The sequence below is a fragment of the Procambarus clarkii genome, chromosome 29, assembly GCF_040958095.1.
Source record: "Procambarus clarkii isolate CNS0578487 chromosome 29, FALCON_Pclarkii_2.0, whole genome shotgun sequence".
Classification (NCBI taxonomy): domain Eukaryota; kingdom Metazoa; phylum Arthropoda; class Malacostraca; order Decapoda; family Cambaridae; genus Procambarus; species Procambarus clarkii.
Window position 1 is genome coordinate 11,315,270 of NC_091178.1, and position 24,937 is coordinate 11,340,206.

The 24,937-nt window shown below is 38.4% G+C and overlaps 2 protein-coding genes and 1 non-coding gene across 14 annotated transcripts in view; all 3 read left to right on the top strand.

Moving 5' to 3' along the window:
• Positions 1 to 216: 216 nt before the first annotated feature.
• On the top strand, positions 217 to 16,554 carry LOC123765057 (uncharacterized). 12 transcript variants are annotated; one of them, XM_069333492.1, is made up of 8 exons: positions 217 to 238; positions 5,021 to 5,327; positions 5,678 to 5,884; positions 8,243 to 8,316; positions 11,076 to 11,202; positions 13,644 to 13,969; positions 15,093 to 15,201; positions 15,962 to 16,554. In XM_069333492.1, the coding sequence occupies exons 6-8, from the start codon at positions 13,749 to 13,751 to the stop codon at positions 16,124 to 16,126; spliced, it is 495 nt and encodes a 164-aa protein (XP_069189593.1). In that variant the 5' UTR covers positions 217 to 238; positions 5,021 to 5,327; positions 5,678 to 5,884; positions 8,243 to 8,316; positions 11,076 to 11,202; positions 13,644 to 13,748; the 3' UTR covers positions 16,127 to 16,554. The 12 variants fall into 12 exon arrangements, with proteins under 12 accessions (XP_069189593.1, XP_069189591.1, XP_069189598.1 ...); XM_069333490.1 differs by lacking the exon at positions 217 to 238 and adding an exon at positions 2,874 to 2,986; XM_069333497.1 differs by lacking the exon at positions 217 to 238 and adding an exon at positions 2,874 to 2,986 and having other exon boundaries at positions 13,649 to 13,969.
• Positions 6,786 to 6,915, top strand: LOC123765200 (small Cajal body-specific RNA 8). The gene has a single exon (XR_006773685.2). It is a non-coding gene; the product is annotated as a small Cajal body-specific RNA 8 (non-coding RNA).
• A 2,756-nt stretch (positions 16,555 to 19,310) lies between the features above and the next one.
• Bin1 (histone deacetylase complex subunit SAP18) overlaps positions 19,311 to 24,937 on the top strand; it is a 6,565-nt gene continuing 938 nt past the window's right edge. Inside the window, exons 1-3 of the mRNA XM_045753471.2 lie at positions 19,311 to 19,467; positions 23,221 to 23,327; positions 23,653 to 23,847. Coding sequence (XP_045609427.1) covers positions 19,396 to 19,467; positions 23,221 to 23,327; positions 23,653 to 23,847 — 374 coding nt within the window. The 5' untranslated portion in view covers positions 19,311 to 19,395. The remainder of the gene's footprint in view (positions 19,468 to 23,220; positions 23,328 to 23,652; positions 23,848 to 24,937) is intronic.

A 24,937-nucleotide genomic window follows, 5' to 3' on the forward strand; every position in this document is an offset into this window, starting at 1 on the left:
CTAATATACATTAAATAATAATATATTTAAATATAAGTATATACTGGATCAACATATTTGTTAATATTTAAATATTACAGTTCCTTACTCTTATAATATTGGATGAATTTGTGAAACCACCTGTTGTTTGGGTATTTTTAAAAGGCTTTCAGTATAGATCCAGAGAAGGAGTGGAAAGTCCCCGCTAAAGAGGGGCTGGTCCCCGGTCACGCCAGCAGGTCTTCCCCCTGCACGTACGGTAAACGGCTGGGAAAACTGACTTACTCCACCTTGTAATTTCTCATTCGCAATATACGTAATGAAATCTTCAGTTTTCATTACGTTCTAAATTCTCTTTAGTTTGATATTTGAATAAAAGCCATAGCGTTAATTTGTCTTCATGTGTTACCCCGGGTTCGATTCCCGTGGCAGGATGGAAACGTTTAGGAACGTTTGCATTCATCTCATGCCTCTGTTTATCTAGCAGCAAACTAGGTAGACGGAAATTAGGCAACCGTTGTAGGTTGCATCCTGAGGAAGGTCAGTATAGCTGGCCTAACCAGGCCTTGATATGTCAGTATCATATTTGCGTTACTTCCGAACAATTATTCATTGATTTTTTTGGCTCTTAATTCTTACTGTTCATGACCCCTGATCTTTTTCGCAATCAAACCGCAATTAAAACATCATCCCGCTGTTATCCTATTACTCTTATCATCATCTAGCCTCAGAACCTTACATTTGCCAGCATTAAACTGCAGCTACTAATCTTTTGATCATTACAAAACACTGTCTAGATCGTCTTGAAGTGATTTAGAGTGTTCCGAGTTTATTTACCTCGCGATTCTCATATCGAAGGCAAATGTAAAAATATTGCTGCTCACTATAACAGACAACAGAATCGGACAACAGAAGTCCCAGTACAGAACCTTTGAGGCACTCCATTCACAACGGTTTCCCACTCTGACTTTAATCCATTTATTTTAACTCCTTATTAATTGTTTCCTTTGGTATGACCATGTCCTAATCCAACATAAGATAGCACCCCAATACCGTGAGCCGCTATCTTGTAAATCAGTCTTTCGTGCGGTACTGTATCAAAAGCTTTGTTAAAGTACACAATGGTACACAACGTCACAAATCTTTCCATTATCAACTGCCTCAATTATGCTTGAATAGAATGACAGCAAATTTGTCAAATATGAGCGACCCTTGCTAAAACCTTGTTGTGAATCATTTATTAATCTGTTTTTCAAGATGTAGACGAATAGCTTTTGCAATATCGATTTAGCACTTCCCACACTGGACGTTAAGGTAATTTGCCGATAATTCGACGCAAATGATCTATCTGCTTTCTTAAAAATTGGTTTTATATTAGCAACCCCTTCCAAGACTTTGGTATTCTGCCTGACTATGATGATTTATTGAGTAAGCTAGATAACAGCTTATAGAGCTTTTCTTTGCATTCTTTAAGCACCCTGGCAAACACTTCGTCCACGCTCGGGGACTTGTTTGGCCGAGTTTCCCTGTTTGATTAATAACTTCCTCCTTGGTAACTACTAGACAAGTAAACCTGTCCTCTTCCCCATCACTATAGATTTGGTCTTTTACTTATACTTTTCACTGACAATACAAACTTTTATTGCCTCTCCCAAATCCATTACCATGCCACTATCTACTAACAGTTTAAACCCAAACAAACCGCTTCAACCAAAGATTCCAACGAATTGGCAAAAACAAGAACCCCAGCCCTAGATAAATGAACTCCATCCTCAAGCATACATATAATTCCTTCCATAGAAGTGTTCTCAGTTATAAATGAATGATACTGCATATGATTTGCATTATTTCTCTAGCTCGGCATTTGACTTCAAGTGCTCTAGACAACCGATTAATTTCCAACACCTCACTCCTAACTCTTCCTACAATGAAGAATGTTACAATGTTACAAGAATGTAACAACTCTTGTATATATCTCAAAAAAAAAAAATGCTTCCTGACAGCATTCTACCAATACCAGCTAGAAATATTGTTTATTTTATCTTATAAAATAAGATTAAATAGCCAACAATACAAAAAAAATGTGTTAGCCACTTGAGGCAAGACAGAGCTGATGACATCGAAACTTTTAAAATACGGAACAATTTAATTCACGGAGGATTTATTTGGAGGATGTTGATCCAGATGTCTTCAAAAGGTCAGATGTAACACAAACAAGGAGCGACGGTTTCAAGCTCAACAAGCCACAATGTAGATAGGAAATGTATATGTTTATCTCTCAGAATGTTTGGCAATATGTTTATTTTTTGTGATGTGTATCTATATATGTATGAACACGTTGTACTGAACGGGATGAGAATAGCTGGAGCTACTTCATCCCTTTGTGTGTATTTTATCTCAATAAAATTTCAATTTCAATGTAGGATAGAAAACAGGAGATGCCTTTTCACCCACATGGGGGGGTGGGGGGGTTATAAACTCATGGAAGTTTATAAGTTTATAAGTTATAAGTTGCCCTAGCGAAGCCGTAAATGCCAAAACGCTGCTGAATTGTTAAATTCAGCTCGATAAAATAAATCATCAGGACAAATGGGGGGAACCTTTGACAAGTCTGTCTTCATGGAGCCCACTAGAGAATTCAATTTCTTTCTAGAGAGATAGTGGTAAATTCAGGTGCAAATTTTGAGAAGTCTAGTCTGGAAAAATCTGGGTAAATCCTAGGTGCTACTCCTATTCCACCAGTTAAATGTAGTAATTGTAAACTGGCTTCGCCCATTCTTCTAATTACTACCTTACCTTGTATACTGCACACATATCATCCAGAAAATTTATGAATTAATTGCAGATAATAGATTATCTGGTCCAGTACGCATGGCGACAGGAATTTCCTAAAACAAACTTTATCGGGTGGCGTACCAAAGGAGTAGGGGGGGAGGGTTGTGGGGGATCCAGTTGGTGTACAAACTGAGGTAACACGTGGTATACTCCGTTGCTCCGCCTTGTTGAGGTATTTATTGAGTTTACTGGATTCTAGGATTATGTTCAGGACTAAAATAAGCTTTCTGGTAGATCAGTCAGCCATCTTGGCGGCCTTAATACTCACTTGATGGTTCTGGACAGCACGAGTGGCAGTATTGAGCCTACTAGGCTCGGGAAGCATGGCGAGATTTTCATTCGTTGGATTATTATATAGCTGTAAAAGCATTCTCTGGTCAACAGCACTGATCGATAAGACGCACATCGCCTAGAGGGACATAGTTTAGTTCATTTATTATGCACCCAATACCCATCTTGTGGGCGGTAGTGGGAAGGGTTACAGAGGCACATAAGGGACTGAACCCCACAATTCATTTAGCTAAGCAAGTTACAAGTCTTGATGAGCTAGTTACAAAATTCAATATATCTGCTACCAGAAATTTTAGAGGGACATAGACGTTTGTAATTGTAATTTTTCCAATTTGATCCTGGACCTCGAGCGAAATTAACTCGAGGTCTAGGATTATAATTATATTATACGCGTGTATAATAATTAGTTGAGTCCGGGGACATGCAGCCAGTTTATACATACATTACATGTTAGGCTTATATCGAGGTCTCTAGGGATTTCGTATGGGTTTCTTGGCCTGGGTTTCGTATCCTGACCAGGGAGTCAGGATACCTGGGTGCCAATCCTTAACTGTAGCCTCTGTTCACCCAGCAGTGAATGGGTACCTGGTTGTTAAACAATTTTGTGGGTCTTATTCTGGGGAATAATTAGGATTAAGGACCTGCCTGAAATGCTATGCATGCTAGTAGCTTTCAAGAATGTAAGAACTTGTATGTGTAATTACCTAAGTGAAGTTACAGGATGAGAGCTAAGCTCGTGGTGTCTCATCTTCCCAGTACTCTGTCATATAACACTTTGAAACTATTGACAGTTTTGGCCTCCACCACCTCGCCTAGCTTTTTCCAATGTTATTTTGGTACCTCTTGCTTCCCTTAGCTTGAAGCCGTGTCCTCTTGTTCGTGATGTTGCTGGTTTCAGGATTTCCTCCTTGTCAATTTGGTAGATTCCTATTAGAATTTTGTATGTGGTTTATTTAAAAAAAAATTAAAATTGATTTGCCTATTTTTCTCTGATATATTTCCTGTTGTGCACTTACAATAACGAATACATCCCCGTTTTTCTGAAGGCATATACAGTAATATTTTAGGCTTCATTAGTGTATCTCTTGATTACACATTACATATATCGACCAGTGAGTAAGCTTCTGCACTTCATGAGTGACACGTTACTGGACACTATTATAAAAACACACAAGTATCTTTACTTGAGCTTAAAATATGTCTATGGTTAAGGACTTAAAATGAGGCTAATATTTATATCTTGAGGCATATAAAACATTTGTGATCATTAACATATTTGTGAAAAACATTGTTCCGATAGAGATGCTCCGTCGATCGATCTGTGCGAGGTCATAGCTTGGCGATTATAATAATACATGTACAGTACGTGTATCTTTGCTAGAATTTGAAATATGCCTATGATAATCTATTTAAAATGAAGCTTATATTTCTATCTTGTGACATGTAAAACACTCGCATTCATTAACGTATATACGTGAAATAAGCATTGTTCTGAGATGAATATTGCTGTTTCTGAGCTTGCCGAGCAATGAAAAATACAACTTTTATACAACGACATATATATTTTGGTGTTACTTGAAATATTTTCGTGGTAGAGGTTTTACATGTAGATTGTTTCTTTTATCTAACATATAATAATTTTTGTTTGTCAAGTTATCAAGCTGTTTCAACAATTTTCTTCGGGCATTTGTATATTCCAATATGGTTCAGAACAATGGAAAAGTGATACTTTGAGAAAAACAATTTGCCACTATGTATAAAAGATGCCAACTCTTAAGAGGAGGCCATTTTGAACATTTGCTTTAACTTTATTGAAATTTACTTCGTGTAAATAATCGCTTATTGAAAATACAACTTTACGAACACTTAAATTTTTTCCAATGATTGGTTCATTTAATTTTTTGTTTCTTTTCAGAGTGAAAACTTTCAACGGCTTTCTTTGACTTCGGGGATAAAGTCAACTCAACGGTCTTCAAATTATGTATTTAAAAAATAAAAATATGGAAAGTTTTAACATAAGCATACTGGTAGCTCTTGTACAGAACGAACTTGCCAGAGGTATTACCTAATCATGAGCAGAAGGTTGGCCCCTTTAGGTTTATCTTTCCAGTCCAGAAAACTGTGGTCCTGCGGTGTTAAGTATCAGTGTTTGTATACAGCACTGGTGGCTTCACATCCACGGAAGAACAATTTTATTTATAGGGAAAATGATTAAAACACAAGTAATGTTTGTGCATGTTATTTTATTTTAGTGGTTATAAAAAGCTAATGTAGCATATGCATTAGTTGTCATGTCACTTTTATATCTTGCTTTATACATGCTAATTATTAATTTCCCCTAAATTGGGGTCTGTGAATTTCATGAACATTGGCAAGCTGAAAAATATGAAATTAATGCATATTATCTTGTTTCATGAAATGTTTCATCTGTATAAAACACATTTTTACGGCTTTGCTAAAAATTATATTGTGGATAAACATGTGTGTGTGTAGCACTTAAATGACTCGGTACAGTAATACGTGCAGTATTCTTTACTTCAGAATTCACAATGAAAATTCTATCGCCTAACAGACATGTGAATGGTCTTGTACATTATTAGGAGTATGCTTGAAAAACAAGATTTCGAGTGTATACGGATTCAGTTGCTGCGAGAAAATGTTGCAGCCATACATTGGGGTTGAATTTGCATCCCTGGACTCTCCAGGCACCATGCTATGTACTACAAATGATGCACCTACAGTTTTTAAGGAAAATTTACAGGACTTAAAAATCAAGTGGGTGAGTTAAATTGAGCTCATGTTGGTCATTCAACAAAACTAGTACAGATTATAGTATTAGATATGGCAGGAATAAATAATCATTTTCCTATGTGCAATATTTTCATGTGGGAAGCCGTCACATTGGGTAAAAACAGCAGTGTATATCGAGAAATTAGAAATTAGTACCTAAGCCATTTACCATGTACAGTACTGTACATTCACCAACTGCTTTTTTTAATCTTGTTTCCTCTGCTTGTACTCTTGATTAAGCACGCTCTTTCCATTCCAAATTCCCAGTTCGTGTGTTAGGGCTGGGAGTAGTATACTATCTGTCCTTTCATAATTCCCATAGCAGTATTCCTTTACTGCATTTCATTATATTGTTCATCTCCTACCTCTTCTCTCATTACTTTCTCTTATGACCTTCCACATTCATATTTTCATAAGTCTTCAAATACTTAAGACTACCTATTCCAATTTCTCCTCCTGGAAGGAACCTTGGTTTCAGTTTCTTGCCCCTACTATACTGTACTGTATATTCATTTGGCATTCACATTTGGTCATTTTTCATTACATGGTCATTTAATTTGCCAAATATTTGAACGTTATCCAGAACATATTTTTGCCATCTCCATCTTAAATTACACTTGTTAGGCTTTCTGGTTGGAAATCCTATCTTCCACTTGCCCTTATAATTATACAAAATTTTATTTATTTATAAACAAAATATTAGTCTGATTGCAATGTACTTAAATTTTACTTAAATTTGTTTGGTAATACAGTATATGAATTATCATCTTGGATTGGTCTTTCAGTACTGGAACATAGAAATAGGGAATACAGTACAGTAATATTACCAATAGTACTTCACTTGGGACAAATTCGACTGTTCAGTGACTTTAATGACTTTTATGTATATTTGTGGGCTTGATACACAGTGATGACTTAAGTTCGTCATGCCTGTCACTATAGCCCAAAGAAAAATATTTGTCTTCTGATGACTATGCTGTTACAAGGCCCTCAGCATGGACAGATACGGGACATACAATTTATTACATTTATTGATAATTTTTTCTTTTCTGTAATTAGAACTGTTCTTAGCCATTTATATTTAATACTGTATTGTAATAATGTACTTAATAGTGAAATAGCATCTTTACAAATAATGTAATAAATTCCTTTAAAGTGAAAAGGCCAGTCAGGCTTTAAAGTGAAAAAGCCTTTGGGTAGCTTGTGCAATGGTGAAGAGAGATCTATATGTCATTTTACAGAGTTGTATTTAAAGAAATATTAAACCGTGTTGATTGGTTGATTAAATTTGCTTTTCTAGTCAACTTTGGAAAGGGTTAATTGCTTTTCCAAACAAATTAAATTTAACAAAGCTATGAAATGAAGCTACACCTTTATGTGAAAGTATAGAATCTTTGTGTTTTGAACATGAAATTGTAAAAAAATACATGAATGCATGCTCTATGAATTTTGTGGAAGACATACATTTAACTTGTAATATTAAAGGTGTACAGTGAAGCATTTAATAATAAAGTACCTTTGGAATGATTCAAGATGTATGAAATTGTGTGAACAAATTATATGAGAGGGTATAGTTTAGGATAGAGCACAAATGTATTATATTTCAATAGAAGGCATTTCAGAAGAGTAATTTTTGGGCTGTATGTCCTTGAGTTTGAAGTGGCAGGCTGGCTGGAAAATATAGGTGGCTGTCGTCGCCAACCTAGCCTAACCTCTTATTTATTATTTAATCATGATCAATCCCCTCCCCCTGCATAATGTTGTTATAAATAAAGTAAGAGATTCATAAATGTGATCTTATAATTCTAGGAGTAATAATAACGGTGTATTCCTCAGCTCTGCTTCACCTATAATCTTTAATCATCTCAATGTTCTACATGGAAAATGGCTTTGGCTAGGCTATGTATCAGCCAAGCATGCTTAACCATGGATAAGTAATGGAACAATACAGTGCCGCTTGTAGTTTGAACTGCATTGTCCCGCTCAGTCATGCACTTTATAGAATGTCCTCATTTTCAGGATGGTCATGAGTTTTGTTTTCCCAATTTTTCTTAGACATTTGCCCCTTAATAAAATTTTTGGTAAATTGGATACTTTTGATGTCGCTTGTGTTTTGTCTTTTTGCTCTGTATTGGAATCATTGATAATATTTAGGATGACCTTTTGTGATTATCCTGCAAGTCAAGTGGTGCTAAATAATCTTCCAGGTTTGGTGCCATCTTATGATAATTTCTTTTGCATGTTTTGTTTTGCCTTTTATATTAATCCTTGCATTTGTGCATTTCTTAAATTTTGATTTAAACATTTGTTTAAGATGGAGTTTTACAATATACTTCTAATCCCCCAGATTTGTAATGAGAGGTAACGAGGACGCTGCTATTAGCAACTATGACAGTACTCCACAGCATCGTGAGTGGCAATGTTAGTGAGTCATACAAAGAATATATGGATCAAAAAGCATTCATAAATGAAGGCAAATATAGTGTGTTCAATTATTGAGCATTTCTTTTATACAAGATAAAACCTGCCATTTGTCAAAAATTTTAAATCAAAATCATCACAAAATAACCACAAAAAGACCCCCCCCCCCCACACCCTCCCGAAAGGCTGCTACGTGTCGGACACCGGTTTGGTGCCTTCTTTTGATAATTACTTACTTACTTACGTGTCGGACAGCGCTTCGGATTTGTGGTCCTGAGGTTCCGGGTTCGAACCGCGGTGGAGGTGGAGACAAATAGGTAAAATGTTTTTCACCCTGATGCTCTTGTTATCTAGCAGTAAATGGGTACCTGGGAGTTACAGCTGCTACAGGCTGCTTCCTGGGGGGGGGGGGGTTGTAACAAAAAGGAGGCCTGGTCAAGGACCAGGATGCCAACCCCCCCCCCCCCCCCACACACACCGAATGGCTCCCCCCCCCCCACACACCGAAAGGCTCTTCCCCCCCCACACACCGAAAGGCTCTCCCCCCCCCCCCACATCGAAAGGCTCCCCCCCCCCCCACACCGAAACGCTCCCCCCCACACCAAAACGCTCCCCCCACACCGAAACGCTCCCCCCCCACACCGAAACGCTCCCCCCCACACCGAAACGCTCCCCCCCCCCACAGCGAAAGGCTCCCTCCCCCCCACAGCGAAAGGCTCCCTCCCCCCCCACACCGAAAGGCTCCCTACCCCCCCCCACACCGAAAGGCTCCCTCCCCCCCATACCGAAAGGCTCCCTCCCCCCCCCACACCGAAAGGCTCCCCCCCCCCCACACCGAAAGGCTCCCCCCCCCCACACCGAAAGGCTCCCCCCCACACTGAAAGGCTCCCCCCCACACCGAAAGGCTCCCCCCCCCCCCACACACCGAAAGGCTCCCCCCCCCACACACCGAAAGGCTCCCCCCCCACACACCAAAAGGCTCCCCCCCACACACACCGAAAGGCTCCCCCCCCACACACCGAAAGGCTCCCCCCCCCACACCGAAAGGCTCCTCCCCCCCACACCGAAAGGCTCCTCCCCCCCCACACCGAAAGGCTCCTCCCCCCCACACCGAAAGGCTCCTCCCCCCCCACACCGAAAGGCTCCTCCCCCCCCCACACCGAAAGGCTCCTCCCCCCCCCACACCGAAAGGCTCCCCCCCCACACACCGAAAGGCTCCCCCCCCCCCCACACACACCGAAAGGCTCCCCCCCCCACACACACCGAAAGGCTCCCCCCCCCCCACACACACCGAAAGGCTCCCCCCCCCCCCACACACAGAAAGGCTCCCCCCCCCACACACAGAAAGGCTCCCCCCCCCCCACACACAAAAAGGCTCCCCCCCCCCCACACACAGAAAGGCTCCCCCCCCCCCCCCCACACACACCGAAAGGCCCCCCCCCCCCCCCACACACACCGAAAGGCTCCCCCCCCCCCCACACACCGAAAGGCTCCCCCCACACACCGAAAGGCTCCTCCCCCCCCACACCGAAAGGCTCCTCCCCCCCCACACCGAAAGGCTCCTCCCCCCCCACACCGAAAGGCTCCTCCCCCCCCACACCGAAAGGCTCCTCCCCCCCCACACCGAAAGGCTCCTCCCCCCCACACCGAAAGGCTCCCCCCCCCCACACACACCGAAAGGCTCCCCCCCCCCCACACCGAAAGGCTCCCCCCCCACACCGAAAGGCTCCCCCCCCCACACACCGAAAGGCTCCCCCCCACACCGAAAGGCTCCCCCCCCCACACCGAAAGGCTTCCCCCCCCACACCGAAAGGCTCCCCCCCCAACACTGAAAGGCTCCCCCCCCCACACCGAAAGGCTCCCCCCCCACACCGAAAGGCTCCACCCCCCCACACCGAAAGGCTCCCCCCCCACACTGAAAGGCTCCCCCCCCCACACCGAAAGGCTCCCCCCCCACACACCGAAAGGCTCCCCCTCCCACACCGAAAGGCTCCCCCCCCCCACACACCGAAAGGCTCTCCCCCCCCCCCCCCACATACCGAAAGGCTCTCCCCCCCCCCCACATCGAAAGGCTCTCCCCCCCCCCACACCGAAACGCTCCCCCCACCCCGAAACGCTCCCCCCCACACCGAAACGCTCCCCCCCCCACACCGAAACGCTCCCTCCCCCCCCCCCACACCGAAAGGCTCCCTCCCCACACCGAAAGGCTCCCCCCCCACACCGAAAGGCTCCCCCCCCCACACCGAAAGGCTCCCCCCACACACCGAAAGGCTCCCCCCCACACACCGAAAGGCTCCCCCCCACACACCGAAAGGCTCCCCCCCACACACCGAAAGGCTCCCCCCCACACACCGAAAGGCTCCCCCCCACACACCGAAAGGCTCCCCCCCCCACACCGAAAGGTTTCCCCCCCCCACACCGAAAGGCTCCCCCCCCACACCGAAAGGCTCCCCCCCCCCCACACCGAAAGGCTCCCCCCCCACACCGAAAGGCTTCCCTCACACAAAAAGACTGCTCCCCTCCCCCACTTTCCCACCAAGAGACTGCCCCCGTTCCCACCGAAAGACTCGCTACTTCCCCCCCAGATGCTGGGTTGAATAGTAATATGGAAAGTCAAGGAATACAAGCAATGCTTTCTCGAGGCATTGCTTGTATTCCTTGACTTTCCATATTACTATTCAACCCAGCATCTGTGTTCATTTATATTACAATAATGTCCCAACATCTGTGCTCAGTACATCACATGTGTGTGTATACAGGTGTGGGAAGATGGCTCGTATGGTGATCTGGCATCTGTGCTCAGTACATTCACGTGTGTGTATACAGGTGTGGGAAGATGGCTCGTATGGTGATCTGGCATCTGTTCCCAGTCTTTATAGCAGTCAGGTGAGCTACTCTTGTGTAATTTTTTTCAGTTAAAAGGTTTTCATGAACAAGTGCAAGAAAATGTACAAGAACAAATTGTGGTCTAGGTCTTTGATGTTACATTTCTGCCAAGACAAGTTATCATTGCAGAAATGATAACCAATAATTGTAAAAATAGTGTCTCTCTTTGTGCCATATTGTGTTCTTTCAAGGTTTTTACCCTCCTAACATTCATGCCTTGTAAACCTCTGAAGTTCTTATTCTTGAGAGGGATTATATACAGAAGCATACCTGAATATTTGTTAAATGGTTTGCCATGATTTGGCAATCATAAAGACCTACTCAATCACCACTTGAACTAACAAAGAAGATTGTGCTTAAAAAAAAAGATACTTGAAATTCCCTGTAGTTCATGTTTTCCACTAATAAATTGTATCTTTGGAAAAAAAATATTATTCTTTGAACTGATATAAAATTGTCTTCAGATGGCAGATGGTCATCTATCTTAACCCAAAATATTACAATATACTGTACCTTGCTATGACAAGGTTATAACAGCAGCATTTAACAAAAAATTTAGTGTAGGAAAACAAAATTTATATTTTCTTGCTCGCCAATAAATCACAGGTATGGGTCACAATAACAACTGACTTTGAAAGTAACACTTAATCTAAATACATAATCATGACAGCTTACCAAAGCAGTACATATAATCCTAATCATAATATACCCTAATATAACAACCAAATACAATACTGTATAAGAAAATAAGTTTAAAGTTAAAAGGTTTTCATAAAGTGCAAGAAACAAGTACACCTGGTATTTTTAGGTACCAGACAATAATAGAAATCATAATTCCATCAAGGTATTTTTCTTCACAGCACCTCAACTAAATCCCAGTGTTGTTTTCTAACTTCTTCGAGGTTTATAGGTTCCATCGCCTTTGGAAGCTCAAACACTAGCCCCCCTTCTATTTCCTTGGTACTGTATTTTGGAACCTTATAAAAATACCAGAGATTGCAGAATGAGAGGCAAGGTAATTTCCACCCTTGGCTTATTACCATCCATCTTGTCTTAACTTCCATGTAGGTGAGATACATTAAAATACAAAATTCTTACATTACACAAACTTGTTGGAAAACTGACTCGTGGGATTTTATTATTTATTTTAATTACAATTATTAATTAGTTTATAATTACATTTATTTTGATAGCGGACTGTATCATTCTAATTATCCCACAAGTTGGGGGTTTATTAATAATCGCCTAATTGAAGTTAATAGGTTGGCTCAAATTTGTTAATCGTTGATCTACAAAAATGGTTAGTATTAATTAACCAGAGAACAGCTTAGCTATTTTGTAAAATGTGGCCCGGTTAATGAACAATAAACACGTCCATGTTGCATAAGCTGAATCTTTAGTGGACTAGTCTATAATGGCGATGTAGCATGCTTCTCGTTGCACCAGGTAATTTGTTGTAATTCTTCTTCCCCTTCAATTTCACCTGTCAAAAGGACACACAGTAATACTGTAAATCGTAACCAATATATGACGGCTATATCAGGGAAAATAATTATTCTATTTAATTAATTTAGGCTTGCCCAGCATCCTAACCACTTGACATAACATACAAATATGGCCATAAAAGTACTGTAGATTAATAAGTCAAACGGTATAGAATATTTCCCTAATTTGCTAGTGAAGGTGTGCTGGTAGGAGATTTGGCGTCCTACAACACATTTCCCTAAAGGGAAATATTCGTAGAGGTTTGCGAGCATGCTCGCAGGCAAGACTTGTTATTTTTGTTGTTAATGGCATCTCTCCTCCCTCCCCGATCAAGCAATATGTCGAGAAATCGGTTCCATTTTAATCGGGAATAGTTGCGTTATTTAATATATTTGGTTGCAAATTATTCTATTTAATACACGAAGGTGTTTTTTGTCAAATACATGTAAATAACAAAATAAATGGCATAAAATTACCTATTTCCCATATCATTCCAATGATAAAATGGGAAGTGAGAAATTTCATTGACTCAGTTAAGTGTTGACCCCTCAGTTAATTTGTAGGTGCTTATGGAATGAAATTCTGCTACCTATAATCGTCCATCTCTAGGATTGATTTACCTAATTTTCAGAATTATCAGAAGTTTTGCTTTCCTGTTCCTATATGCTATATCGGTAAATTCCTTGGTGAATCACTCCTTCGATATAGATCACCGAATGTCTCGTGGGTCTTCTGTGACGTGAAAATTAGTGCTATTCTATGGTTGCACTATTCTGTAGTGATATTCTATAGTACTATATTAGTGCTATTTTATATATTCTCCTCTTATCTATAGTTGCTAGGTGGAGGTTCAAATATTAAGTGAAAGAACCAAGGGAGGTTATGTGAGAGAGGTTTTGATAAAGAGGAATCCACAGGAATGTGGTGGTGTTAAGTTAAATTTAATTTTGTTTCAGATCAGGTTACAGTGGATTAAATAAGGATCAACTTCTGTCTACAGCATCAGTACAGCGAATCTAAGGACATAATCCTCAGCTGTACAGAACATAATACAAGAAAGAATGTTTGGCACAAATAAAACACTGGCATTTTCAGGAATCTTGGCATTTGTCCTCTACTGGAATGGAACTCTTCAGAAAATTTCATGCTTCGTTTCCTCCAGTCTCTTTTCATCCTCCTTTTATCTCTTTCCTTCCACATATTTTCTTAATCTTGTACCTGTGAATGAAGATACTGCATCACAAATGGAGGAAACCAATGAAAAATTGGCAGTTGAGCATAAGTAAGTTATTAATGTACATGAATGGAAGTTGAGCAACAGATTAAATTTGTGTTAGAATCCGGAACAGTTAATTCGTAGTGGATGTCAATAGCAATTATATTAAATGTAATATATAGTGCAGTGATTCTGTATAAATATGAATGTTGAGTGATTACTGGACTTTTATTTGACATTTAGGATATATGAAAGAAAAGGTATGAAAAACAAAGATTTTAAATTCGCACTTGGTTATGTAAGGTGCTAGGGATTCACTTTGATTTCCTTCCAGAAGGGAAGGTTTAGAGGCTCATTTCTTTGCATAATTTCAGTTTTCTCTTGTTACCTTTTTTTTTCTTTCTGGCACGACGTTTTGTATCCAATGTTGTAGTTTCGTATCGGGCAGCATTACTGAAACATTTTCAAGTTGAGCACTGGCAGCTATCCTTCGAATCCTATTTTTATTAATTGTGGTAGACTGTACTAGTTCTCAAAATGTGGTCCATTGCTTCCCCTGTGGTGCCTTTTTCCAGTATGTAGGGCCATAAGTTGGTTATGATACCAGAGTATACCAGAGGGGCCTTTACTAGGTGTAGGGGGCCATTAATAAGGATGCAATATGAAAGAGGTAATGATCGTAAAGAGTTTGGAAACCACTGTGGTAGAACATTCTTTACTATTCACCCTGCTCATGCACGTTGAAGATTGTATTTGTTTTCTTAGGTTTCAGGTCTGATACGCTCAAGACTGCCTTTATTACTAGCATTGGTTACTAGTCATTAGGTTAGCGAGTTGCATTTGTTATATTTTATTCAATATTTTGTTTCCTTTGTAAGAGGTGAACTTGGTGATATTTGTGTAACACATTATGATTAGGAAAGGAAGGTTCTGAAGAATTATTTTAATATACTAAGCAGGAATTCTGTTACCAGTGATGAGCTGACAACATCATTCCCTGCATAAAGTTACAGTACACAGAAATTAAGAGATTATTTAAAAACAAAGATTTTGATAAAGAAGTTTAGTTTAATAAATACACGTGCAGAAATATGCAAATCCTAGGTTTTATAAGTACAAAATATACAAGTTTTTATAAACAGAAATATACAAATCCTAGTAGAACACTAAAATTATATTTCTGTTTCAGAATACTGTTTGACAATTTAAACACAATGGTTACATTCATGGAAAATCTCATTGCAACAAATGGTGAAGGGACAACTAGCAAAGAGGAGGAGGAATTAATAAATGAAATGGTATGTTGACTAAATCTAGAAATGTTGTAGCAAGCAACTGGTAGTTAATAAAATTTTTAAGTTCTTTTTAGTGTTGTGTAATGTTGCCTTGTTATTTTGTTGCAAATCTCCAGTTGGTAAATTTACAGAGGAATTAATGACATTGCACAATGTACCTTGCACTATTTAGAAATGAAAGTTCCAGCAGCATGTGATGCTGGCAAACATTAGATCATCATTTAAAAGCCTAAATCAGGACTTGCAAGACAATCTCCTCAATTTTTGTTTGACCAGTACTGGAATCCACACTTAGTGAAGCATAAAACTGGAATTGAAAAAAGTACAGGAGTTTGCAACAAAATTGGTGCCAGATCTAAGGGGGCTGACCATTGAGGATAGGCTAAACGAACTAGATCTCTCAACTCGAGAGGACAGAAAATAGGAAATGTGATCATAACATAAAAGAAAATGAGGGGAAAGAGACAAGATGGACAAAGAGAGCCTCTGTATAATGTAGATAATATTTTGTAATAAATAGACAAGCTATTTTTCCTTGTCTATATCTAGCTCATGTAGATTGGCTGTATCAGTTTGGTTTATATTCTAGGATTTAATACAAGAACTTTTTATGAGTACTGCAGGGTTTACCCTAGGATGTGGTTACCTGTAGGTAACCACCTACAGGTAACTACAGGTTTTTATATCTACTGCTATTTAACCTAATGTTAATCTAGCCCATGTCTTTAGGTCATAATAACCTTATGATATTTTTATTTTTAAGGTTTCTTCAGTGGACCATCTATTAAATGAAGCACTGAAGTTTGAGGCAAACTTTGACAATAATTTACAGATGATTTTTGCCAAAGCTCGCAGATGCAATGATGCTCTTAAAAGAATCCTTGGTAGAAAAGACCAAGATACAAAGCAACAGAAGAAATGGGGGTGATAAAGACTCTGAGTGAGGAAATAAGTTAAACAAGTTGAGTGCTGATGTCATCTATGATCTTGAATCATTTTTATATACTATACCTGTATATGTATGGTGCCTGAATGTTTCCCGTAAATTTAAAGTAGTTCATGTTCATCTGTGCCTGATTACTAGGTGCTGAAATGAATGTGTAAAATTATATACAGTATATATATAATATATACACAAAATGTGAAGTGATTGTGAAATAGGATTGTTTTTTTTTTTTTTTTTTTTTTCAAAATTTTTTTGTTTTGCATGCCCTAAATAGTGCCTAATTTATCTTATCTATTTCTTTGAAAATGCTGATCATTCTATAGAGTGAAATTTATGTATATTGCATTTATTAGGAAAAGAATGATCAGCTGATATGGTAAAATATGTATCTAATAAAATATTTAATTGCATGACCAGTTTTATTTGGATTAAATGATTCCTTGTTTAAATGACTAATATTCTTTTTCAAACTTGAATGTGACACAAAACTATAGATAACAATCTAGATTATGAGGAATGTGAAAGGCTGATATAATGGCATGTAGTGGTCCCATCTAAAGTCTGCCATTTATGAAATTTACATAAAGTATACAATATTTTCAATTATTGGACTCCTTCAAGGGTGTAAAAGTGACATGACAAAGGTACAGGTTAGGTTTAGTCATATTTCTATGCTAGTTTTAGCTCAAATTAAAAAAAATGGAGGAATCTTTAAAGCATAGTATCTATATTTGTTAAGTTTTTGTGTTTGTCTATATTTGTGTTTTCCTAAATCGAAGAATGTGAAGTTTATCATTCTATGCCTACTTCTAATGTCTTAAATGTTTACATTTTCTCGTGTAGTGATCAAGGCAGTGTCCATCACAGATTCTGCAGTTCTTGTTTCCGTCCCAAGTCTATGGCTATTTGTATCCAAAACGAATTCTTGTTATTACTGATTTTCCTGTGGCCACCTCTTCATCCATAATGACTGGGTGTGCTAGCTGCAACTATATTGTACTAATGTACAGATTCACTTATTTTTTGTTCTATCCTCCTTTCCTCGGTTACCTTGTCATGGTGATGTTGCCTTATAATACAGTACCTCTAATTTGTAGAAGAGTGTAATTGGATATGGAGTATTCAATATGGTCTGTGAAATTCCTGGGTAAATACTGGTTTGGAAACGGTTGTTGATTTATGAAACAAATTACATCTCGGGTCCCATAACAGATGTGGACTCTATACATTGTTTCAAGCATAGGTTAGACATATATATGAATGAGTTTGTATATAAATTGTAATTGCATCATATAGACGAATAGGCCATCAGCGGATACCTTTATTTTAATGATCTTATTGTTTCGAGTGTAGGTTAAAAATATATATGAATAAGTCTGGGTGGCTATAAATATAGGAGCTGCCACGTGATGAACATTTTGCAGTTTTTTTTTTATGTTCTTTGAAGGGAAGGGAACTATCACGGGACAGCACCAAGCCATTACGACTATAGCACTTCGAAGGAGTCAGGATAAGGAATTGGGATGGGACGGTGGGGAGGAATGGTGACCAACTACTTGGACGGTCGGGGATTGAACACCGACCAGCATGAAGTGAGACCATCGCTTATCTAAAGTACATAAGTGAATTACTTTAACATACATAATTTTCAAATTGCAACTTATTCTTGTATCTTTATCTACAGAAAAACACAATCTCAATTGTGGCTCGTCCAGCTACGAGTTTAAGAGAATTCGTATTTATACAGTATTTATACTACATTCCTGAGTTTGTGTATTTTTTATACATAATACTATTAATTTATTAATTAGCATTATCATTAATTATTAGCTTATTAGTTATTAATAATTATTAATATTAATTAATATTTTTAATATAATAATTACTTATATATAACAAAATTGTAACATAATTTGTTATATTATATATAACAAATTATATATATAACAAAATATATATATATATATATATATATATAATTTTCCACGTCTGACGTTGCACAGTATATCCTGTCAAGACCAAAGATCACATTCACTAAACATCTACCACTTACGGGCTACTCATGCTCGCACCACCTCTTGGGTAGCTCAATCTTCATCAATCAATCAATCGATCTGACGTTGCGCCATTCCAGGCGCTAATAACACTAATTAGGAATAATGCCTTTCATCGCGGAAATGAAGAAAAAGCACGTATAGAGAACTATGCCTCTTCAACGCAAGCAGAACTAACTATGGTGTTAAGATTCCTTGAACGAAACACTAATGGTGCAGTGTTCTGCACTGATTCAAAAGCAGAGCTACAAAGCCTTAGTTAAAATCGGGCAGGAAATCTTGCGATAGTCGCTTAAATCAGAAGCTGTGAGGGTACTAACCAATTGGGGAAGAGTCGTCAAATTTCTGTGGATCCCCTCCCATGATGCCATGTGCTGGCTGTTGAAGGAGACCATATTGAATACTTCATATCCAAGACTTGTACAAATTAGAGGTATTATCAGACAACATCACCGTGATAAGGTAACTGAGGAAAGGAGGATAGAAGCACAAACCAGTGAATCGGTACAGTAGTACATGGTTGCAGCTAACAATCCCTATCATTATGGACGAAGAGGAGGTGGCCGCGGGAGACTCAGTAATAGCAAGAATCCGTCTTGGATACAAATATCCATGGAGATTCGGAAAGGAAACCACAGTTGAGCAGTAGGGTTGCAGAATTTGTGGTGAGAGTGACGGACACCGCCTTGACCACTGCTTGAGAGAATGTGAACATCTAAGAGTCATTAGAAATATGTGTAGAATAATAAACCCCACACTGTTTGAGTTAGGAACATACTATTTGTCAAATATAGATACTGTTCTTAAAAGATGCTCCCATTTTGCACCCGCAAGATAACGTAAGATTTTAAGGCTTGACAATTGTTAATCTTGTTTGATTAGCTGTTCACTTGAGACAGTTAAACAAGTCCCAGCTGTGTCTGGGTACAAGTAATAATAATAATAATAATAATAATAATAATAATAATAATAATAATAATAATTTATTCAGGAAAAGTACATACATAGATCATCGGGGCAATATAGCACATATGCATAGTACATATATAGATCATCGGGGCAATATAGTACATATACATAGTACATACATAGTACATCGGGGCAAATTAAAACAATTAATTATAGGGTGTAGAGAGCGCTAGTTGAGACGTGTGGTGCTGTAGCAGCCCCTAACCCATTCCTACAACATCAACAAACATGGCGTCAACGATCGAGAGCAAGGTAGAGGAGCGGAAAGATACCAATGAAAAACCCGTCGATAGAGAAAAGGTAAGTGTCTTTATGAATAATAAACCCCTGGTCTGTATTTATTTCATAACGAGTACAAAATTGTTTCAAGGTAATGGTGTTCCTTTCCTCAGATGAGTGACCTTAAGAGTAGTCGCTCTACGCCATCACTACTCATAGAAACCTAACAGCGAAAATTAGACCGGTAGTGCGAGAGGAAAGATAAAATTCTCGTTTTTACCATTAACTGGCAATGGAAAAGATTTTAAGCATATGATTGCCACATACAAAATTGTGACAGGAAGCTACAAAAGCTGAAAAGGAAAAACTTGAAACCTGCAACGTCTAGATTCTAGAAAGGGGCCACAGACTTGAGCTTAACAAAATAAAAATTCCGAAAAATACAGTCTCCGAAAGTTCTCTCTTTGTAAACAGAGTTGTGGATGGTTGTAACATTTTAATTGAGGCAGTAGTGGTTGAAGCTGAAAAAACCTCGGCTGTTTGCAAGTATTGCATGACAGTATAGGGAAGACATGGCACCATGAGCGCAGCCCTCTTCCTGTAACTACACTTGGGTTATTACTTGTCCTGCAAGTAATATTAAAATCACTGCAAAGTGATTTTAAGGCTAAATAGTTATCAATGTATCTATATGAATCAGTAAATTTCACCCTGCATGACAACATTATATAGTGATGATCATAATTTTACCAGTGGAACCCAAGTACAGTTTCCAAGTTGTGCAAGACATTTGGGCATGTTTCCTTACATCTAATGCCTCTGTTCGCGTAGCAGTACTGGTTATTAGACAAACGTTGAGTTACAGGTATATACTAACTCAGAAAGGTCAGTCATTAGCCTAGAGGGGTCCTCGATAAGCTTAACAAGCTCCCTGATGTCGACAGTTGCAAACTGTAAAGTTGTGGAGCATTTCCAGTGCATGTGTACAAATATTCAAATAAGAAATGTATTCAAAAATTTGATTTATTCCATTGAAGCTTTGCCCAAAGTTAACAAAACATTTAATTTCATTTTTTTTACCAAAATTAGGCTTGCATAATGTGCAAATTAGAATTATGCACATTTTCTGATATTTTGATATTGCATGGAAACAAATACATTTTTAAATGTTTTAAGATTTTAGTCATTACCAATTTTATTCTTGTAGGTACAACCAGATTGTAAGTGTGTGGTTGCATTTATATTTACATTGAAATGTGTTCCATTCCAGCGATATACAGTACCACTATCTTTTATAGGATGCACCTGTACTATTGCTGCCATACCATATTAATTTTGTCCTAATGTGTACCAGGTAAATTTCAAATTTAGGGGAACTATCCCTTAGACAAGAGATTTTACCCAAAAAATGTTTCAGTGGTAAACTTAGTACATCTGTAAGTTCCTTTATGACATTTTTGGATTGAATTCCATCCACATCTGGGGCTTTTAAATTTAATTTGCTAATGCTGTTCCTGATAATTTTGCATGTTATGGGAATTCATACACAACCTTGTTCATATTCATACCCTTTCATATTTATACCCTCAATTAATACTCTTCCCCTGCCTCTAGGATTTGTGTGGTAATTTGGAATGTTATTTTGATGTTTGCTTTTAGTGTGAACACTGATGTAAAGAACTGATTTTAATTCAGTGTTGGCTGCCCTTTTATTGTCACTTATAATTTGGTTGGTCTTATCGTTTAAGGATTTTACAGAGTTTAAGGGTTTTGTTTTACAACTCTTATGGGCATAGATTTTGGATCTTTCTTTGTTTTGAGCAAGTTTTCTTTAATATAGTTTTGTTTGGCATTTCCGGGCCTTTTGTAGTTGAATTTTATGCCCAAAGATTGCACATAGTTGTTAGGTTTTTTCCTGCCTGTTTCATCCATCAAGTTCTTTTTCTCTTCCTTTTCTTTCTTGGCACATAATTTTGAACAAGTTCAGTGATTTTTTTTTAACCTATGGTGCTTCTGGGCCGTGACTAAGGATTAACTCCCTTAATCCCTTAATTAACTCTCAATCTGTGAGGGGATTATTTAACTCCCTCTATGAGGTGTTTTGTAATTCTTCTCATTCCTTGATAGTCTCTTTGAAGGTAGTCTAGAAGGTCATCATCCTGGACCTATTGGATTGTTCTAAAACTAAATACACTGAGTTTGAGATACTGTATAAAAAATTGTCCTCTGCAATCCTATGAGACTTTTATCATCATTTTTATTTATTAAAAGTTCCAATAAGAGCATTAAGTTGCCAGTGGGCTTCTGGTTCTGTACAAATAATTTAATGCAGATCTAGGAGTCATGAATACTGACTACTCTTATTTGTCCGGACTATATTCGAAGGACACCCTCACCGGATAAGCAGGAATTCCTACTGGGAAAGTCCAAAAGTAAATGTACTGTATTTGCAATTTTTTTGTTTTTTATTTTTTGTACATACCACAACCAACTTATTTCCTTTTCTTATTTCCACATACACACTCCAAGATGTACTACAAGATCAGGGAAGGATTTAAAGAATTTTGTCAACAAATTTCAGCTTGCCTTGTTGTTCATCTGCTTGATTGATGAAGACCTTCAGATTGTTCATTTATGTAATCTAACACACTAACATTGACATTTTTTGTAGTGTAAAAAATATTTGTACATGCAATACTGTACTGTATTTAAAAACAATCTCCATGATGAAATCTTGAGGATTGTATCTACATAAAACCATGAGTTTACTGTATTTTAAATAAGATTTTGTGTTTGAATAAAGGAAATATTAAACATGTTAAGAAACGTAATTATACTAAGAGGTAGGTGTTAATCTAGTTTATAGGTCTAATGTGAGTAAGTACTGCACAATTCTTTTAGCAGAGAATGAAGGAGATTTGTATAGACAAGATGAATTTTTTTTTAAGTTAAATGAGGGACGACAAAAAAGAATGTTAACATATGGCAAGTGGAAAGAGAAGGAAATTGTGTGCATGATAAATATCTGATTATTGTTGTGAAGTGCTGAGTAGTAAGTAGGTTTAAATACATGGTATGTGAGATTAGTAAGAGGAATTTGTGAAAGCACAATTGTGAGTAGGAGCAGTCAGGGAAGAAAAATGGCTAGTGCAATGAAAGATCTGATTAGGAAAAATAAGATTGGTAAAGATGCAGTTTGTACGAAGGAATGGGGGGTGCCAACATTTGTGTATGGGTGCATGACATTAGTGTTATAAACATGAAGAATCTGAAATTAGAGAACAGAAGAAATGGACTATCAAAGAAGTGTGTGTGTTAGGAGAATATCCCAGGTATTTAAACCTATTTACCATCTAGACTAATGAATGAAAATGTAATGGAGAGAGATGGTTTTCCAATCAGGTTCAGGTTCATTTTTATTTTTATGTAGGGGGGGGGGGGAAGTTGACTGACAGTTTAGAGACATGTCGAAAGAGAAAGAGCTCAACCCCCACAAGCACAACTAGCTGAATACAATAATTGCCTGACTCTTAGGCACCTATTTATTGTGCTGTTAATGATTATTGAAGAGTGGTAATAAGTGTTTATATGTGATGCCATGTTGCATTGTGAATGAAATACAGTACTGTAATGAATAGATGAATAGATTCCATTTTTATTCTCTGGACTGATGCTTTCCCACCCAGTGAAAGTGGTAAATGGGGTAATGATTATGTACTGTATATAGTCTTAATAAATTCTTGTGATCTAAATTTTCAACATTCATGTTTCTAGGACAGTTGGACATTGTTACATCAATTTTGTACAGTAGTGTTACTTATTTAATTTTTTCAGACCTGCCCATTATTGCTGCGAGTATTTTGTTCAAATGGAAGGCATAATAATTTAACAGAGTATAGAAGAGGCAACACACCCCCAAATGAATTACAGATATATACTTGGTGAGTTTTGAAGTCATTGGTTAAGGAGTCAAGCTTTGTGATATACAGTATGTAGAAAATTATATTGTACTTGCCCATTAGTTATAAGTTTGATCAGAAAAGATATGCCCATCTTTAGCAGTAATACAAGTGTGTAACATAATTGAATAATCAGGTACCCTAAGAAGGGTGCTGGAATAAACAAAAATTCTCAAACAAATGTTTAAATTCATCCATCTCAAAGTATAATAGTACTGCACACTGTTTAAAAATTATTTGGGTGGCTCATACTGAAAGTTAATTAGCCAATGAATTTATTACTTATGCTTATGTTTTATTTTACCAGGCTGGATGCAACCTTAAAAGAGATTGGTGGTCTGATTCTGGAAGTAAACCCCGACACAAGAAGACGCGGGACAATGTTTGAGTTTCGGCTAGTTTATCCAGAACTCACGAAACCTATTCCCCGCATGAAAGATCTGGGTTCAATAGTTATTGGAGAAAAAGGCTTTGATGACAACAAAACTCTGCATCAATTAGGGTGAGTACTTTTATTTATCTTTTTAACTGCTAGACAAGTATATGACTAAAAGTACTGTATACAGATAGCTTTGAAGTCACAAATACAGTACTGTATATACATAAATGCTGACTGCTGTATACTGACAATACGATGAGAAGTTAAATTATCTGTCTTTAGGGGTCATCAGAGTACTTGGTTACAGCTTTAGCACAACATAATGAGAACAGTAAACAACATAATGAAACAGCATGATACAGTAAAAGCCACTTTGTGGTAGTTCTTAAGATAAATGTCCCCCGTGGCCCAGTCTTTGACCAAGCCTCCCGGTCAGAGTATAGCCAAATTGATTGGTTTTAGTGTTCTAGTGGTTAATGAATGAGTACTAATATGATTTAGAGTATAACCTTCTTGCTGTGACAAGTGGATTTTTTTTATGCTCTTGAGGTTCTACATTCAGTGGAAACTGTCCAGCTAGGTCCTTTGCTTTTCAAAACTGATACATGTACCCAGTATGCAACGGTTGATCACAAGACAAGTGATAAGACAGATCGCAGAAGACTCGCATGTTAGCAAGCCACAATAGAGGATGCTGCTGCTCCTCTGCTCCACCAGCCACGCCTTCCATCGCCACTGCATCCCATTGAGTGGGTAGCAGCTGAAGTGAGCTGTCTACCGTCGCATGTATAGTCCAGGCCACCTGCACCATGATGCACAAGGTTAAAGTTTGCTTCTGCTGCTACCCCCTCAACGGGATGCAGTGTCAATGGAAAGCATGGCTGAACTTTTGGCAAAAATCTCTACCATTACCAATTTCTCACCAGCTAACATTCAGGAGACTAAAGAGTGCAACCCTGCTCTTCTCCAGTGATTTGGACTGTGACATGCTATTCAAGCACAGAAATCAGTTACCAGTCTCCGTGGTGTAGTGGCAAGACACTCGCCTGGCGTTCCGTGAGCGCTTCCCCCCCTGCTGAATACCTTTGATTTGTAGCCGATTTTACAAATACAGTACTAGAAGAACGATGATCTAGTGTTAAGATTAATGCTGTTCGAATGCATTTATTTGTGACCATGTGCACACTCTTTTTGCTTTAAATTTGTATTTGTA